General features: G+C 40.7%; 1 protein-coding gene across 1 annotated transcript; it reads right to left on the bottom strand.

Moving 5' to 3' along the window:
• Positions 1 to 423: 423 nt before the first annotated feature.
• LOC127195369 (60S ribosomal protein L32-like) lies at positions 424 to 883 on the bottom strand. Its single transcript, XM_051152741.1, has one exon. The coding sequence runs from the start codon at positions 829 to 831 to the stop codon at positions 424 to 426; it is 408 nt and encodes a 135-aa protein (XP_051008698.1). The 5' UTR covers positions 832 to 883.
• Between the last annotated feature and the right edge of the window lie 16972 nt (positions 884 to 17855).

The raw sequence follows: 17855 nt of genomic DNA, 5'->3' as shown, positions 1-17855 counted from the left end.
GAAACAGCTATAGTGACAGATCATAGCTAAACCTTCTTTTCTTCTACTTTCTTCACTTTCTCTCTTTCTCTTTCTCTGTCTCCCCCTCACCTCCCTTCCCCTCCCCTCTCTCCCGCTCTCTCCCCCTCCCTCCATTTCCCACACCCTCTTTCCCTCCTTTTCTCTTCCTTCTTCTCTCCCTCCTTCTTTCCATGCCCCCTTTCTCTTTCTTTCTTTCTTTCTTTCTTTCTTTCTTTCTTTCTTTCTTTCTTTCTTTCTACAGCACCTGATAAAAAAGCAAATATATAGTTATGCAAACTATGTGTAAAACAACAGTTATTTAGTTATTTATCTTCTTCCCAAGGGATAGCTATAGGTATTAACTTTTTTTTTTCAGTTTTTGTGGTTTTATTTAAACACAAATAAAGCACACACTCCAGCCATCTACTCATTTTCTTCGCTGCACAGCCTTGCGTTGGGATTGGTGTCTTGGATGGCCAGCTGTGCCGCTCTTTCTACGATGGCTTTTCGGTTCTTGGAGGAAACATTGTGAGCGACCTCAGCACAGTAAGATTTGTTGCACATCAGCAGCACTTCCAGCTCCTTGACATTGTGGACCAGAAACTTCCGGAAGCCGCTAGGCAGCATGTGCTTGGTCTTCTTGTTGCTCCCATAACCAATGTTGGGCATCAGGATCTGGCCCTTGAATCTTCTCTGCACCCTGTTGTCGATACCTCTGGGTTTCCGCCAGTTTCGCTTAATTTTGACATATTGGTCTGACTGGTGCCTAATGAACTTCTTGGTCCTCTTTTTAACGATCTTGGGCTTCACCAGAGGCCGGAGGGCAGCCATGATGCCGCAAAGGAGATGGAAGCCACCTCTCAGGCAGCGCCGAGGAAGAAGGAAGAGCGGTATTAACTTTTAAAATATCATCTTTTTCAAATATTTATGAAGAATAAAAGTTTTAAGCATCTTTGAATTAATTTGCTGACTGTAAGTTATAAACATCTATAAAATACTCACAATTCACTTTTAATAATAATCTTTCACTTAGAATTTGTGAAGGTAACAAATTTGTGTTCATATGAAGGTGACAACGAATAAATAAAAACCTGTGGCAATTATCGGCATATTCTTCTGTAATCCTGCTACTCACAGCACTCTAATGAAGTCATCATGCACTGTTAATGATCTTCTTCTGGATTTTTGTTTGTTTTTTGTTTTGTTTTGATTTTTTGTTTTGTTTTGTTTTGTTTTGTTTTGTTTTGAGACAGGGTTTCTCTGTGTTATCTTGGCTGTTCTGGACTCCTTTGTAGACCAGGCTGGCCTCTAACTCACAGAGATCCTCCTCCTTTTACCTCCCAAGTGCTGGGATTAAAAGTGTACGCTACCATGTCCAGCTCTTCTGGGGTTTTACCCTAGGGGTTGGCATCATTTATTTGGAGCCATCTACCTCTAATATCATGAGATGGTAAGAAAGCTGCTGTGTCTTTGTCACATTGAAGTCAGGCAGAGGCTGTGACTTTGGCAGGCCTTGCCCTTTGAAGGTCTAGAAGTTCTGCTAACACAGTGCATGAATTCCTTGGCCATGGAGCTGCTGGCTAATTGTTTCTGAAGAGCAACCTTAGCGGACCTTGATATCAAGTAGCTGGATCTGATTATGAAGCAAAACAGAAGAACGACCCTGTTGTTTCTTGCAGACCATTTCTGTCTGGATCCAAGGAATGGTGACTTGAACTGTTCTAGAAGGAGCAGGAATGCAGTCACAGCTATGTGGGCATCCTCAGGAGTGCTGCTCTGACCGCACTCACAGCTCAACCAACCTACTAGTCTGGACATTATTCTTAGTCCCTTAACTCTGCTAATCTGCAAGGGAGAAGTTTCCACAAGCACAAGTGATTGTAAAAATTATGTTAGGAAGTAATTTTATTAGCTTACTTGTTCATAATTATTACTATTGTTCTATGAAATACAATAAGTTTACCCTCTTCAATGAAGACACAATACACATAGCTTTTCAAATTCTTCCAAATGCTCTGTGGCAGCTTTTAAGAAAGGACACCGAAGAGATGGAGAGATGGATCAGAGGTTAAGAGCACTAACTGCTCTTCCAGAGGTCCTGAGTTCAATTCCCAGAAGCCACTTGGTGGTTCACAACCATTTATTAAAAAGAAAAGAAAGAAAGAAAGAACACCGAAGATGCCTTGTTTGCACATTAAACAATTAGAGGCTGCACAGAGGAGGTGTTCATCTTTAGATGCACTACCCAGACTTATGGGCTCTTTTCTTCTGAGCTGCGGTCCTGGTCCTTCTCCACTTCCCTCTCACACAGTGATGCTCTGACAATCTTTGACTTCACCTTCTAGAGGACAGATCTATGGAGTTGCAGAAATTCTTATGTCAGATGCTTCCCTTCCAGGCCCTCTTCTGGGGGAAGCCTGCAGGAAGACCAGGTTACAGAGTGGGAGGGAGGATCTAGGTGGAAGGTTCTTCTGTGCTTTGCTAAGTGAGTGCCTGAGTGGAGTGTCTGTCATTCAGAAGTGTAAGTTTCTCCTTAAGGAGACTCGGGAGGAGAATATTTCCTTGGGTTTTCCAACCTGGGCTCCACTGTGTGGGAAAGGGACAAACACACCTCGTTCTGTGTGATTATAGTACACACATGAGTGGCTTTCACGTAGACTGGGCCGTGTTCACTGAAACTTCAGTGATGAGGATATGCGAAGAGACAGGAAAGCAAGGAGAAATGTCTGGACCATTGCCACTGTCAGTCTGTTCCTGGGCCCTGCCTGGGTTCCTCACAACGCCATGAGCATAGTGGGGTAGTGTGTGGGGCAGACAGGGGCAAAGGAAGGGCCTCCTTGTGGTCAGAAGACGCCACCAACTCTTAGTTACTGTGCAGATCACACTACAGCTGAGATGAAGCACACAATAATGGCCTTTTCTGGCACTTGTCTGGGGGCGCATGCACATCCTTTTAGGGTACAGCCCAGTGTCCATGCATAGGCACACATGATGCATGCCTTGTGTCTTTGTAGCATCCATTTGTGCAGATGGCTGCCTGGCCCAGGACAGATTCTCTCACTTCAGCTTTACAACAGACCAGAGTCAGGCACTAGGATGTTACCATACTAAAGTCTACTGACTTGCTGGAGTCAGAACTGGGGAGGGATTCTAGGTCAGTCTGAGACCATGCCCCAGCTCTCAGATCTATAATTACCAGTAAAACTTAACCAGAAGAATTTTTACACTTATTTTGGACTTGTTCCTCTGAAACATGACTCTACTGGAATTGTCATTCTGGTGTCTTCAGTCCTGCTTTCTGATGTTATGGAACTAGCTCCACTGTATAGCTGAGAGGACCAGGTTTTGAAGATATGCCTAGCTCAGGGTAGAGCTAAACAGGTGGCTGCTTCCAATGAATGCTCATGTAACTTTATTGTGTTAACCCAATCTAGAGGCATCTCCAGTGACAAAGTCTTTCTAAAGATCATGCCATTTTCTGTAGACAGCCTGTGTGCCACCAAGGCCAAAGCTCCTCCTCCAACAGCATTCCTTGACACTCCCTGGAGCATTCTTGGAGCATCTGGCATCCTCTATACCTGCACCTGCTTTTTCAGGTACCCCAAACATTGATCCTTCCCATTGCTATTTCAGATTTAGGAATATTTTCAGTGTTCCTTTTCAGTGTGAAGATATCATTTATGAGACAGATTCTGTTTAGCTTTGTATAGGCCATTCATTCATTCATTCATTCATTCACACATCACCAAACACTGTTGAACTCTTGTCCCGGGCATTGCAGACAGAGACCAATCACGGTAAAGCAAACCCATGTGGCAGACTCAGGGGAAAGAGCATTATTGTTCATCTCCTTTACATTGCTATAAAATAGAAATAAAGAGCACCATCTTTTGAAAGCCTCATTTCCATTTTTGTACCATACTACAAAAACAAATCTTTTAATCTCTTTTTACCCCAGTGGACGAAACTTCTTCAAGTACCTCTGTGAAACCTTGGTGGATGGGGGAGACACAGCTATGATAGCTATGGCATGGCCCCAAAAGTCAACTCAGAGTGGAGTGTTTATGGCCATAGTGTGACCCTAAGCATGTTCCTACCTTTCTTGTGAGTGGACCCTACACTGTGGGACAAAGGATCCCTAAGTAACTTACTTCAAGATGGTGTAGGATATTCCTTTGGCTAGTTTGAGGATGGAACCCACGCTAGGAACACTGACTTTAGCATAACATGCACTAATATAGGCTGTTGAATGAGAAATGTCCCTCATAGTTTCGTGCTTTCAAATATTTGCTCCCCAGGGGAACTTCAGGGAGGAAGTAGGTCACTGGGATGGGCTTTGAGAATTTGTGACCGCATCCCACTTCCCCACACTCTCTGTTTCCTGTGTGTGGTTGAGATGTGATCTCTCAGCCTTCTCCAGGCTCTCGCCACCATTTATGGACATCTAGCCCTGTGGAGCTCTCAGCGAAAACAAACTCTTCCTCAAGCTGCTTTTGGTTGTGGCGTTATACCACAGTGACAGAAAGTAGCACAGCATGTAAATAAAGTTTTCAATAGAATGTTAACATTCCTATCAAGTTAGAGAACACACAGATCTTTAAAAATATCAAAATCTGTAAAGCAAACAAAAATCCCCCAAATCTGAGCAGTTGCAAATTCTTGTAGCATTCAGCAGTAACAATCCACCAGCTTCAGCCTTTTCATGAGTCTGGTGGTCAGGTCTCAGGAGTGCGTCTTGCACTCTACGGCTGCCTTATGTGCTTACACAATGCCGAAAGGGAGTAGGGAAGCTAGGCAGTGGGGCTCCAGAACTTCCTAAATCTCGCTTTTAAAATCTCATTTGGTTCTTATTTTGTGATGAAAGTAAGACGGGGTGCTACCAGTCATAAGGGCCAAATATTACTGCAACACAAAAGACAACAGTGGCTCCTTTTAAAACGACACAGCAAGGTGACACATAAATAAATGTGCATATTTTTCTATCTCTGAAAAGTTCCTGCCATGAAAGTATCATCAAAGAAGCTAATGTGTAATTTAAAAGGCTTCCATCCTTTTCCTTCCTCAAGGACCTCTCCACTTCTGAAAATGTGCAAACAACCCGATCTTAAGATACTTTGCCTAACATAAAAGTTAATCTGCTCCATCAAATTCACATGGAGGGGAGCACAGAGGACTTTATGAGATTCCGTTGTGAAGGACAGAGGCAGGTGGTGTGGGCCAATGGAGTGGAATCTGCCTGCCTGAGGGACAGACTGAGCCTCTCTTTCTCTACTTAGCTGAGCCTGCGCCGTGCCTCGGGATGCACATTTGGTTTTCTAAGTAGGCACATGTTTCTATGCTCATCTCATCAGTTATATTTATGAATGAAATAAAGTGACAGAATTTCATGAGATGAAGAAAAGCATTAAAAGAAATCAATACAATAAATCTTAGAACATTTCAGTGTTATCACATTTTAAGTATTCTTGACATCAATTCAAAAGGTATGCCTTTCCAGAATATTCCCTGTCCAACTTGGCATGTCTGAAGTCAAGGAACCCTCATGAGCGCAAAGCAGAAACCCGACTCTCAGAAATATTTTTTATGTTCTACCCTCAGGTAATGAGAACACCACCAAGAAGTTTTTGGACATCTTTTGAAATTAAGAAATGTAAAGAGGATAATATTAATTTCTACTTTTAAAACCAATGGTGTTATCTACTTTTTTACCTATTTCAATATTTTAAAATAACATTGTGTAAAAACCATTACATTTCAGAAATTTTATTTGCATAACAAACTTGATTTTTAAAATATTTTAAATATTTATTCACTGTTTGCATGTGCGTTGTGTGCCTGTGTCTGTGCCTGTCTCTCTCTTTCTCTGTTTGTGTGTGTGTGTGTGTGTGTGTGTGTGTGTGTGTGTGTGTGTAGGCACAATGTTTTGACCTTTCTGTGGAGTTCAGAGGACAGCTTCCATGCAGCTTTTCTCTTTCCACAGTATGTGCCAACTGAGCCAGTCCTCTGTTTGACTTTTTGCTTGTTGATGTTTTAAGTTTAACTAGATTTTGACTCAGTGCCTTGTGTCAGAAACACAGCAACAGGCATGTTCACTAACTGTAACAGGCTAGTAATGGTGGTCATCAGGTCAAACCTGAAGACCAATAGTATGCATTGTGTTAAGTGTGGAGATCTGTTAAAGAGTTAAATACAGGAAATTAATTCACACCTTAAATTTTAATAATTTTCCAAGTTGAGTTTATCTGGAGAAATCAATATTGTTGATTTAAAGAACTTTTCCTCTTTGTTCTTTATTGTATTGTTGCTCATATATGTTTGCTTGCATGTTTCATCATTTTGAATGAAACTCTTGAGACCGTTGACAAGCATGTTTAATGACAGGTGTCAGCTTCTGACTTCCTTTAGCAGAGAACAGCACCTTGCTCACACTAAGAGCCCCTTCTGCCCACAACATGGGAAATGCTCTCAGTGGTGTCTATTCTCCACTCAAATAGATAAATTATTAATACTGTGCTTCTGTATTAAACAAGCATCCCATTTGCAGCGTCCAGATTCTGATTTGTAAAGTATTGGGGGATGTAACTATATTAAGTAACAATGTGGCTATGTGAGGGGAAAACATTCTTTAGAAGGGGGAATCTTAATCAGTTTCATGCTGAGCAAAAGAAAATTGTAAACTATGCATTAACAGAAGATTTGCTGAAAGTTATTTTTGTTGGATCCAGTGCATTCTAATTCAGTGATTCCCCTTTGCAGCTGATAATGTAAGTAATCCTCCCGCCACATTCAGGAGTGAAGTTTGGTGTGGATTTGTGCTTGTAGAGCTACATTACAACTGGAAGACTTAAGGTATTATCAAACGAGTTTTTGGATTTGTTACAGAGGTACAGAGCCCCTCACATCCAGACAGATAGGTTTCCCCACATATGGCAACCACCTTATTATAAAACAAAACAGTGTTAAGTCAAAGTACCTGATTACGATTCGTGGCTGTCATGCGGCTCCGATAGCCTGGCTTATATTTAATACCTCAGAAACAGTATCATTTATTTTTCTGTCTTCTCTTATCCCTACGTTATTGGGTTTGCAGGCTTTGAAACTTTAAGCAAAAGGATAAAATACAAATTATAGAAAACATCAGACTATGGAGAAAGCAAATTACATTTTGTACCATCCTCAAAGGATGTTCTCTGTTCCTCTTGTGCAGTCCAGGGAGCAACCTGGGGAATAATTAATAGTCTTTGGGGTACAGGGAGAGAGGAATCCACATCTTCCAAGGGATGGCTGATTATAGGATTGGGTTAATTTCCAGGTTTGAAATGACAACCGTCCATGTTATTTTTAATTAAACCTAGCGAGAGTAGTCAAGTCAAGTTTTCTAATGTATCAGAAGTGGGCTAACAGTGTGGTTCCAGCTTATCTTAACAACAGTAGGTGTCCCTTATTTTCAGCTTCCTCTACAGATTTCACATTCATTATAAAATTGTGGAAGTTTAGAACTGACTCAGGATCTGGACATGAAAAACATGTTTCGCTATCCAGCAGTAGAAAGAACACTGCTTTGGTAAAACGGGCTCTGATACGTCATATTTTATACATACTGAGCTGGATGACAAAAGCTATTCATGGACAGATATATTTAGTTGGCTGCAAAACTAGTTGGCTTATAACCAGTCAAGGCTAACATCCCATGGACTCGTCCTGGGCTTTGAGTCGCACGTATTGCTCTCTTATTAACAAGACTTTAATTCCAATCCTGGCAGCCCAGAGCCCTGGACTCTAATGAACTGTCTTTTCTGTGGCAAGAACCGGTGTTAACGTAGACTGTTAGTTACAATAATGATAATCTTTAGTATTTTTAGCTTGTCAGAACTTGCAAGCTAACAACAACCAGTCTTTTACTAAAACTCTACCTCATCAAACTAACTTAATTAGCGATTCCGCTCCTTGTTTTTGTTTTGGAGCCCTCTGGCTACTAATTAAAGCTTAATCGAAACCGCTGAACTGAGGTTGTAAAGAATTCATTAATATTAAAATTAGCCCCAACAATTTTTTGGGGGCTGGTGCAATTTGTATTTGTTACTGTCAGGGGTTTGAAACTCAGCTGAATCGTTGGGGGGAAATGTTAGGAGTTCTCAGTCTGCCATACATAAGAACAGTGTCCGCATAAGAAATGTCAAGAGCTGCACAGACAGATCGCTTCTGACCACGCAAGCTTGGGCCATTTAAAAATATGTGTAGCCCAAATATAAATTAGAATCTCTTTTCTTCAGCCCCTCACATTGTTTTATCCTTCTAAGTGGTTTCATATTTTGGATAAAAGAGCAGAGACAGCTCTGGAAAAAATTTCAAGGATTGATTTTTATGTATTATCTTGACAAGATTAATATGTTTGAAAAACGAACAGATTTAGCTCTTCACTTTGATTTTTTCCAATTTTTTTTTTTTTTTACCAACATCAAAGATCATTTCTAGCAGTGATACTGGTCATTCTGCAAAGTAAAATCAAATGAGCTCAAAAACGCAGATCCAGGACACACTTAAAAAACAAAATGAAACCCGATCTTTTATCAGAAATAGTTGCAAAGGAAATGTAATACATTTTTTCCTCTAATAAAATGGGCATGCTGGTGTGTGCCTTCAGTTTCTCCCAGCATTTTCTTGCTGGCTTAAGCAGCAAATTTAAAACTATTAGATATTTGGAAGATCACATTAAGGCATCATTTATTCAGTATTTGGGTTTTTGTAAGTATGCTCAATTTCAAAGAGATCGCGTTTTGTTTTGCAGCGTGTAACATAAAAGTGCAAAGTGAAAATACTTGGCTTGGTGAACGGGATGATTTTCATAAATCAAATCCCCTTTTCATTTAAATTTTTGATATTTAAATAATTTTGTAAAAACATGTATATTTATTTTACCCTTTAGGAAAATTCCAAGTATGTAGGAAACAAACTTGTTGGCACTAAAATATGCAACTGATACTATTAGCATATCTTATTAAACCTGAAAATTAAAATGCACTTACAAAATGCAAAACTTTATCAAAATATACAAGAAAATTATGCTGGCATCCAGGTTTCATTTTGATAACATTTGTGACAAAATAATCATGCAAACATTTTAAAAATAAATACATATATCTATGCTTAAACCCATGCATTAAATCAACAATGGCATATAAAATACACAATTTTAAATCTTAGCGACAATTTCCATGAAGTTATTTAAATGCATTTTGACTTCTGACAGGAGGATATAATTTATAAAACAGAACATGCCTATCAGTGGCTCCCAAATTAGCATAATGAGGATATTTTCATTTCTGCAATGCAGCTTCTGACGTCCCAATATGGAGCTCCGAGAAGAAGGCGATAATAATGATTTTTAAAAGGTCAATAGACATCAGCAGAAAATTATGAATAAACTACCTGGAAACTTCCTCTGATCTGAGTAAACAAGACAACATTTACTTCCAAAGGAATTCTTGTTCAGACATTAAAAAAAAAAAAAGTATTTCTCGAATGCAGTGAAGGATATGACAGCTTGTAGATGCAGTCGTTGGTTCATCTTTCCTCGTGGAACAGTTTGAGGTTATGGTGCAAGGACCCACAGTGACATTAAGAGCAAGCATGGTTTTTTAAATCAGTATTTTGAGCTAATTTTCTACTGTAGTTCGTGTAAATCCACCTGCTGCAACGGCAAATGCAACCTTATAAATTGTTTTATGAGTTTCCGCTGCTTGTGAAATGATGCAGGCTGTCACAGAGAGTGGGGCATCAGCAGCGCTTCTCACTGTTCGAAGCAAGCAGTTTCTAACCCTCGGCAACACCAGATTTTATGGACTCCTCTATGCTCTTCTTTACTTTCTTTCATAATTATATTTAGAAAAGCCTTTTAAATAAATATTATGTCTATAACTTTGAACACAAGAAAATAGTATAATTTCACAAATGCGTCCTTAATATTAATTTCTTTTTTGAAAAAATATGGCTCAACAGGACTTATATAAGGCAGTTTATTTTATTTTTTTAAAGATTTATTTATTTATTATGTATACAGTGTTTTGTCTGCATGTCAGACGACGGCATCAGATCTCATTATAGGTGGTTGTGAGCCACTATGTGGTTGCTGGGAATTGAACTCAGGACCTTTGGAAAAACAGCCAGTGCTCTTAACCTCTGAGCCATCTCCCCAGGCCATAATATTAATCTCTGATAGCCTTTGGATATATTAGGGTTTGTCCTTCTTAGGGAAGCTAAGACCCTGCTTTTATTTGTGTGTTATGCAAGCCTTAACCATCCTTCACCCAGACATAGGTGGTAAGTCTTCCGTCACACACACATATCTACGGAGAAAAATTTCCCCACACCTCTCCCACAAGAATGGGGGCACTTTAGAGGAAAACACAAGTTACATACAGAGATGCAGTGGTCTCTGTTGATACAAATGTGGCATTAAAATGGTAAGATGCCAAGGAGAGCACACGCCAGTGCTGGGAACACGGTCTTACCACTGCTTTGGTGTGCGTGTGTCTGGAGACTTCTTATGGATCTGTACCCTCCTGCTTGCTTATGACATTTTTAGAGCTTTTCTGTGTGGATGCACAAACCCATTGCTGTTATATAATGTTTATATGCAACACACATGCTCCAGAAAATATTTTAATGTATCAGTCTTAGTTTGTAAGGACTTTATGGTGTTACTTCCTTTCTGCCAGTGTGTAGATCAGAAGTACTATTTTATTTTAATTTTAATAAAAATACAATCATATTTAAATATATAATTTAAGTTTTAAATGTACATTTACTTTTAATTAAACTCTAGCACAAACGGTCATATCATAATGATTTAAAATACAATACAGTGATGCTATAGGAAGGAACATATATGTCAATGCTACATATATGTTCCTTCCTATAGTTCTTCTATATGCTTAATCCAAGAAAATAGTCTTTTGTTTTCAAAATATCAGTTACCAAAATGGAATGCTAAATCCAGTTGATATAAACCAAATTCCACTAGAACACATCTATTATTAGACCTGAGGAACAACTTCAAGGGGTTAATAAAAATGTATCACTTGTGTAATGATTTTTGAGTCAAACAAGATATTTCTCTATACATTTAACTATGACTTATTACCAAATAATAGCAAAGAAGAAAAATTGGCTTTTTTATATAAAACAGTGCCATCTTCTTTCTATCATAATTTCCCCCATGTAAGAGCAAAAGGGAAGAGTGTGTTAGCAGGAGTGGGTGGGGTACAGGTTAGAACAGATAATATGGAAGAACCTGTGACCACTATATACATCAGTGACTACCGTGCGTTACATGGTGAGTTACTGAGGCCACTACAAGTGGAATGGTTCCCTGGAACATTCTTAACCTTGTCTTGCCTGGCTATAGACTATAGGAAATTTCTCAACACAGCTGTAACCTCCAGCAAACAGTGTGACAAAATCAGCAGTAGGAAACCATTGACAAAAGAGCAAGATAGCTCCCAGGGGCTGAACAAAGGTGTAAAGAGCCAGTTGGTGTGTACGGTATGCAATGCTTCCATGTCAGGAAAATGAGAGGAGTCCTGTGATTGGCTGCTGGTTGGGAACAGCAAGTTAGAGATGCAGTGCTACAGACCTGTCCACTTGATGAAGAATTTAGATATTAGGCTGAAGAGATGGTTCAGTGATAAAGAGCCCATGCGGCTGGGGCGGAAAACCCAAGTTCAGCTTCCATCAGGTACTTCAAGCTGCTTGTAACTGCCCAAAATTCTAGCTGCAAGGTATCCAATGACTCTCTGGTCTCTATGTGCACATGGGCATTCTGGTATGCAAGCACAGAGATGCATATACATAATTAAAATAAAAAGAAATTATTTTTAAAAGAAGGAATATTATACGCATTTAACAATTTAAAAATGAAATATAAAAAAATAAAAGCAATTGCCTGCCATAACAAATGGCACAACACAGCTAGCTGGCTGAGATTTCTCAGTGACAGCTAAGACAACTTGAACCCTTTTCTTGGTATCCATACTGACACATGCCAGAAAACCCAATGATTGGTTGTCAAAGATCAGGAGAAAAGATACAGCCAGATCACGTCACAAGTAGAAGGTGCCTGTATAATTAGGATCAATTCAATAGCTTTTTCTTATTATTTTGAATGGGTTTTTACATGAGCACCTGGGCATCATGACTTACCTGGATTCCTGAGGTTGTAAATATAAAGCATGCACAAAATGTCAATTAAGTCTTAAGTCTAATTTCTACCTCCACATGTATTCTTTATTTATAGATATGTTATTATTCTTCATTAGGCATTACTAGTATATTTTATGGGATTTTATAAATAATACTCCTTAGAAGAGAAATAGCTAAACTCAAAATTATATTTTTTATTTAAAGTTAATTCTCAAAGTGAACATTTAACACCTTTTTTTGTGTGTCTACTAGGACTTCAGCATTCCTTTCACATGTATATTTGAATATATTGTCTTCATTTTCAGAGTAAAAATAAAATTGAGTAATTTTGACACAGATTGCTATTGATATGTGACATAAGTCCGAATTTCTTTGATGGAAATCTGAAAATATTTCAAAAAAATTTTAATGAGTCACCAAAAGCACAGAAAATAACATTATTATCTTCTTAATATCATTATCTCATTTGGTCTTAAAAAGATAGGCATTTTAAACGCATTGAACAGAACATCTACAGGGCTGAACAAATTATGTTAGACTAAAGAACTACAGGGGTATTTTAGTCTTGAAATTGATGAAAGGTAGGCATCTTCTCTTTCTCTAATCACACGCAATTATGGATAAAAATCTTGGTAGCTTAAAGAACTTCTTGAGAAGCTAAAGGTTTATCCTATATATGTAAAACGGATAGCACCCCTCACATCCTTTTTCACTGGAGCTTGTTTACATTGTACAAAGACCTGGCATATAGAATTTTCATCACAAACATGCCCATTGTCAAATGTCTTTGTCTATTAGACTTCATAAGTCATGTTTACCTATGATGTGTTTATTCATCTGAGTGGCTCTGAGCTCATTCTCAGTGACTGCTAATGATTCTCCGCACTTCTCAGGCCATCACACTACCTAGATCATATACCAGGGACCTCTCCAATCACATATACTGATTATGCTTTTCTTTTAAAGTGAGTTTGTTTCTCTTTTTCAGGTTTAGCTACAATATTCTTTTATAATAAACATGGAGGTGAGGAAGAAAACACTCACGCATCTGAAAGCTGAGCAAAGAATCCTGTGGCAATCTTTATCCCTAGAATGCTAGGGGAGGAAGGATCTCAAAGAATTATGGATCCAAAATGTACTTTGAGAAACCCAATTACTTCAAAGAAAAAAACATGTTTGGAAGCAGATTACCTTGCTCTGCAATTTAACAGTGAAGACAGCACAGATTGCTCCTACTTAAGGTGGCCTCACTGGGAAAGCTCTCCATAACTTTCTTCATAGGAAAGCATGTGTAGGTTATTTTCACACAGACTATTAGAGAACTAAGTCATTATAGCATTTCTGTTTTTCAGAGGACACATTCAGGATAGAGGTTGGTTTCATATTGTAGACTTTTACACATCAAATGAGGAAAGCTCAATAAAATGAAGGTGCAGAAGGAAGGAAAGAAGCTGTGCTTTTTGCTTTCAGAAGCATGCTCATTTCTAAGTGTCTGTCACATAGGGACTGAAAGGAGTGGGACCATAAGAAGTCAGTCACAGGGCAGCAGCAGACTGTGAAACAGCTACCTCATCATCCACAGCGAAGGAATGCCTAAGCGTCACCACCTGATATCCAGGTCTGGTTGCCCCTAGAATGCATAACCCAACAGTCATTTTTCTTAACTTTATAAATGTAGTACTAGGCTGCCACAATGTAGCTAATAGTACAATTCCCAAGAGAAAGAATTAAAAGCCAGGACTGTGACTTACAACCTTTTACACATAATCAATTGTGGGTCAATAACGTCAACAACACATTGCTTATCCAAGTGTTGGCCATCAGCTAAAGTTGTGGAGTCAGAACTTGTGTGGACGAGGCAAAGGAGGCATGGGGAGTTAAGCTTGAGGGTGAGAAAGTGGAGCAGAATGCTTGTGAATATTCATGGCACACATGGGCAGCGCATGTGCTGATGAACTCACCTGGGCTGTAGCACAGGCTGCCTGGATTCCATGGGGTCCCTAATTACAAACAGACCAGCGGGAGAGATGCCACAGGTCAGCCAGCGGGGCAGCGGGGTGAGGGGGAAAGTGCCAAATTCTCAAAGTTTCCCAGAACACAGTAATATCTACGCCTTTCCCAGCACCTTTCATCTGAGAGAGAAACAGATCCAGACCTGTCATCAAAGGGAGCAGGCGCCTGCCAGCCTCGTGCTCACTGGCGGCTTTGCTTGCTTCCACCTCCTCAGTCAGTCTTCCATTCCATGGCGAGTGTAGCAGAGAAATCAAATCATCACTGGGTGTTGAATTTGCATGCACCCAGTCCTTTGGAACCCTAGGCTTTCCCCCAGTGCTGTGTAGCATTCCAGCCACAGTGTGATTCTCAGAACCTCTATGGTGCTGCCAATGTCAGGGGGATATTGATCCAAGTCATAGTGAGGCTGTTCTTTGTTGGTCCTCTGCCCCTTAATTTGTTCCATTCTTGTGCCGATGTCGCCTTCCTCTGGTTTGGGTCTCCAGTGCCTCTCACTTCTATGTGGTTCCATAGATTCTAAGTGTGCTCTGCCTCAGAGCCGGAGTGATGGGCTGTTAAGTCTCAGAAACAAAGGAGGAATGTCTCACTCTAATTTATAGAGAATTAAATGTAATTTCCACAACTAGACATAGGTGTGAGATTACATATAAAAACTAAAGATGTAGATGAGGTTATTTTGCTATCAGTCTCAGAGCATTAAGCACAAACAATCAGTATGCCAAGCATTATTTTTTTTTTCTGCTTCAGAAGGGGCTATGAGTTGCAGAAACCAATTCGGAGTGTCGCGAAAAGAGCATTGAATATTAACATACTGACCTATCCTCTGTTGGGAGCCACTTGTCCAGGAAGCTCATTCTCCTGGAGGCTCTGTGTTCTTCCCAGGATAACGTGCTGAATGGCCTCTTTTTCCTGGAAGTTTCTTGACTTATTGTGAGAAGACAAGGCCATAGTGTTTTTCTGTTTTGTCTTTTTTTTTGTTGTTGTTGTTGTTGTTTTTGTTTTTCGAGACAAGGTTTCTCTGTGTAGCCTTGGCTGTCCTGAACTAACTTTGTAGACCAGGCTGGCCTCGAACTTACAGCGATCTGCCTGCCTCTGCCTCCCGAGTGCTGGGATTAAAGGCATGCGCCACCACCGTCCAGCTGAGAAGACAAGGCCATTGTTAAAGTACCAAAATTAGATGACAGACCACTGTGACAAGGCCACTGAAGCACTTCCCAGAGAAAGAACAAGATTGTTCTCAGTCCTCCAGCTGCCAAGTGGCACTGATTTCCTCTCACCCTTCCAGTGACTGAACATGATTTAACAACTGTGTGTGTGTGTGTGTGTGTGTGTGTGTGCGCGTGCGCGCAAGTGCATATGTCAGAGTATATGTGGCGGTCACGGGCAATTCTGAGGAGTGTTCTTCTTCTCCTTGTTGAGTCTGGGTCTCTCCTGTTGCTCTTTCTGTGTTCTGGCCTCTGGGCTAGCTGGTCCAGCAGCATCCTGGGAATGTTGCTGAGTCTATTGCTTACCTTGCCATAGGGATACTGGATGTCAGACGCTCCCCACTACACCTGACCTTTTAAAGATGGATCCTGGCAACCAAGCAGAAAGTACTGTTACAGGCTGAGCCAGCTTATTTGGTCTGAAAGTGAAAGTGACTTGTAAACCACTGGCTTTTAGCCTCTTTAATAGGTCGTTAGAATGGAAGCAGAGACTAAGAATGGTGCGGGCAAACTAGTTACATATAAGGTCCTCAGGTTTGCAGGGGCATATGTAAATAGAGGAAGGTGGAAAATCGCACACATAGTTGGAAATAGGATAAACAACAGATTTTCTTCCAACGATGCTGCTTTAAGCACTTATTTCTTTTCTTTTCGTGCATGAGTGTTAGTTTGCACTTGTGAGTATGTACCACTGCATGCCTGGTGCCTCAGGAGGACAGAAGTGGCTGTCTTGTCCCTTGCAAATAGAGTTGCAGGTTGTTGTGAGCTGTCACAAACTTTCCCGGAAGCAGCTCAGAGTCCTCTGCAAGAACGAGTCCATCCATGTATTGGCCATGGTAGCATCTCTCCAGCTGGAACGGGATTTGTTTTAAGGTAGAAAATACTAATATCAATCAAGATAGCAAGGACAACAACAACAAAGATGATCTCAAAATGAGATGTGAATTCACAGAACACCGAACTACAGTCCCACTCCAGTTGAGCTGCTCTGTAATGCACAAATCTGAGGCCATGCATGTACGTGTGTGCATATGTGTTTATTACAGTTAATAAACAAGTTAGTTTCCCAGCCAGACTCACTACAGAAACTTTAAACAACTGAGGTGATTAGAATGTATATCCCATCCCCTACCCCAGTAAAATTACGCACACTAAATCGCAGGTTATCACGTGAAAGCTTATCTCACAATCAGGGAAAATCAGTCAGCCCTCTGAAGTATAGGAGAGATAATTTTGTTAGACCAAATGGTTCCCTCTTCTTTCATCTTCCGGGTCAAAGGTAAATGCGTTCTTAGAGAAAGGAATTGGAAGGCAGTGAGCAGAAAGGGAAGAATCCCTTAGAAAAGCTAGCAACCATAACCCAGGGTCGAGGTCACAGGTCACAGGCCACAGGTCACAGGTCACAGGTCAGTGAGACCTCGGGTTGCTCAGCATGGTGGAGTGAGCACAGGCCAGGAGGTCTCTGCCTGTGGGGTACTTGGCTATGCACATGTGAGCCTGCTGCCAGTCCAAGTTTATCTCTGAGGACTTCTTTAGGAGCTTAGGAGTAAGGTTCTAAGACAATGGACATTTCAGCATCCAACTGGCTTTTCTGGTCTTTTAGAATTAGCTTGCACATGGCTTCTGCTCTGCAATGACAGCTTCGGTTAGTCCATAGCGCGGTCATATGGCCACACTGTCCCCAAAGCCAACGAGTTCATAGTTTATCTCCCCAAATCTGTTGCTGATTTTATTTCTTTCACGTCATTTACTGGGAATATATCAGTCTCTTTGACCAACTTAAAATTCTCTGCCCCAGAATCATCTCTCTTGTCTCCTGGAAATGTATACTTATGAGATAGGAATTTCAGATCATAAACCCAGCATTGTTCATTCCCAAACCCACTAACAGATATAGAACAGCAGTAGACTCCAGTGAACCAGGATTTGCATAGCAGTCCCCTTGGCCACATACTAGGTTCAAATGTCATCCAAGGATGCAAGACAACATGTGCTTGTCCCAGAAAGGTGGGGCTTGAGAGGAGTCCCACCTGTGGGCCACACAGACAGCCCTAGCCTGTGTGTCACTCTAGTTCTCCTACGGTTTCTTCTACAGGGCCCTTTGCTGGCATCTTTCTGCCTCCAGAGCTTCCTCCTTCATTTCCATCCCCAATGTTCCAACAAAATAAAAGCTTGCACTGGCTGCTCTTGCCATCCCTACCCAGGCTGCCTCCTCTCAGCACAAGCAGGTTGCAACTGCCCCTTCTGGGAGGCAAGCAGAACCAAATGGGGTTTCTCTCTTGATTTCCTTGGGTTTTAATTTGAAGAAAAAGAGAACTGCAGGGGATCGAGTCTCCGTTCCAGGGCTCCATCAGCAGCCTTCGCCTCCCGCAGCTGTTCTGATTAATGGCTGCACCTCCTGCCGAGCCTCTGTAATAGGTGTCAGTAAGGTGTTTA

The sequence above is a fragment of the Acomys russatus genome, chromosome 11 (genome assembly GCF_903995435.1).
Source record: "Acomys russatus chromosome 11, mAcoRus1.1, whole genome shotgun sequence".
NCBI lineage: Eukaryota > Metazoa > Chordata > Mammalia > Rodentia > Muridae > Acomys > Acomys russatus.
This window is presented reverse-complemented; position numbering and strand designations above follow the sequence as displayed.

Excerpts from the sequence above, each read along its gene's own strand:
- LOC127195369 (XM_051152741.1), bottom strand. The coding sequence starts at position 831 with ATGGCTGCCCTCCGGCCTCTGGTGAAGCCCAAGATCGTTAAAAAGAGG.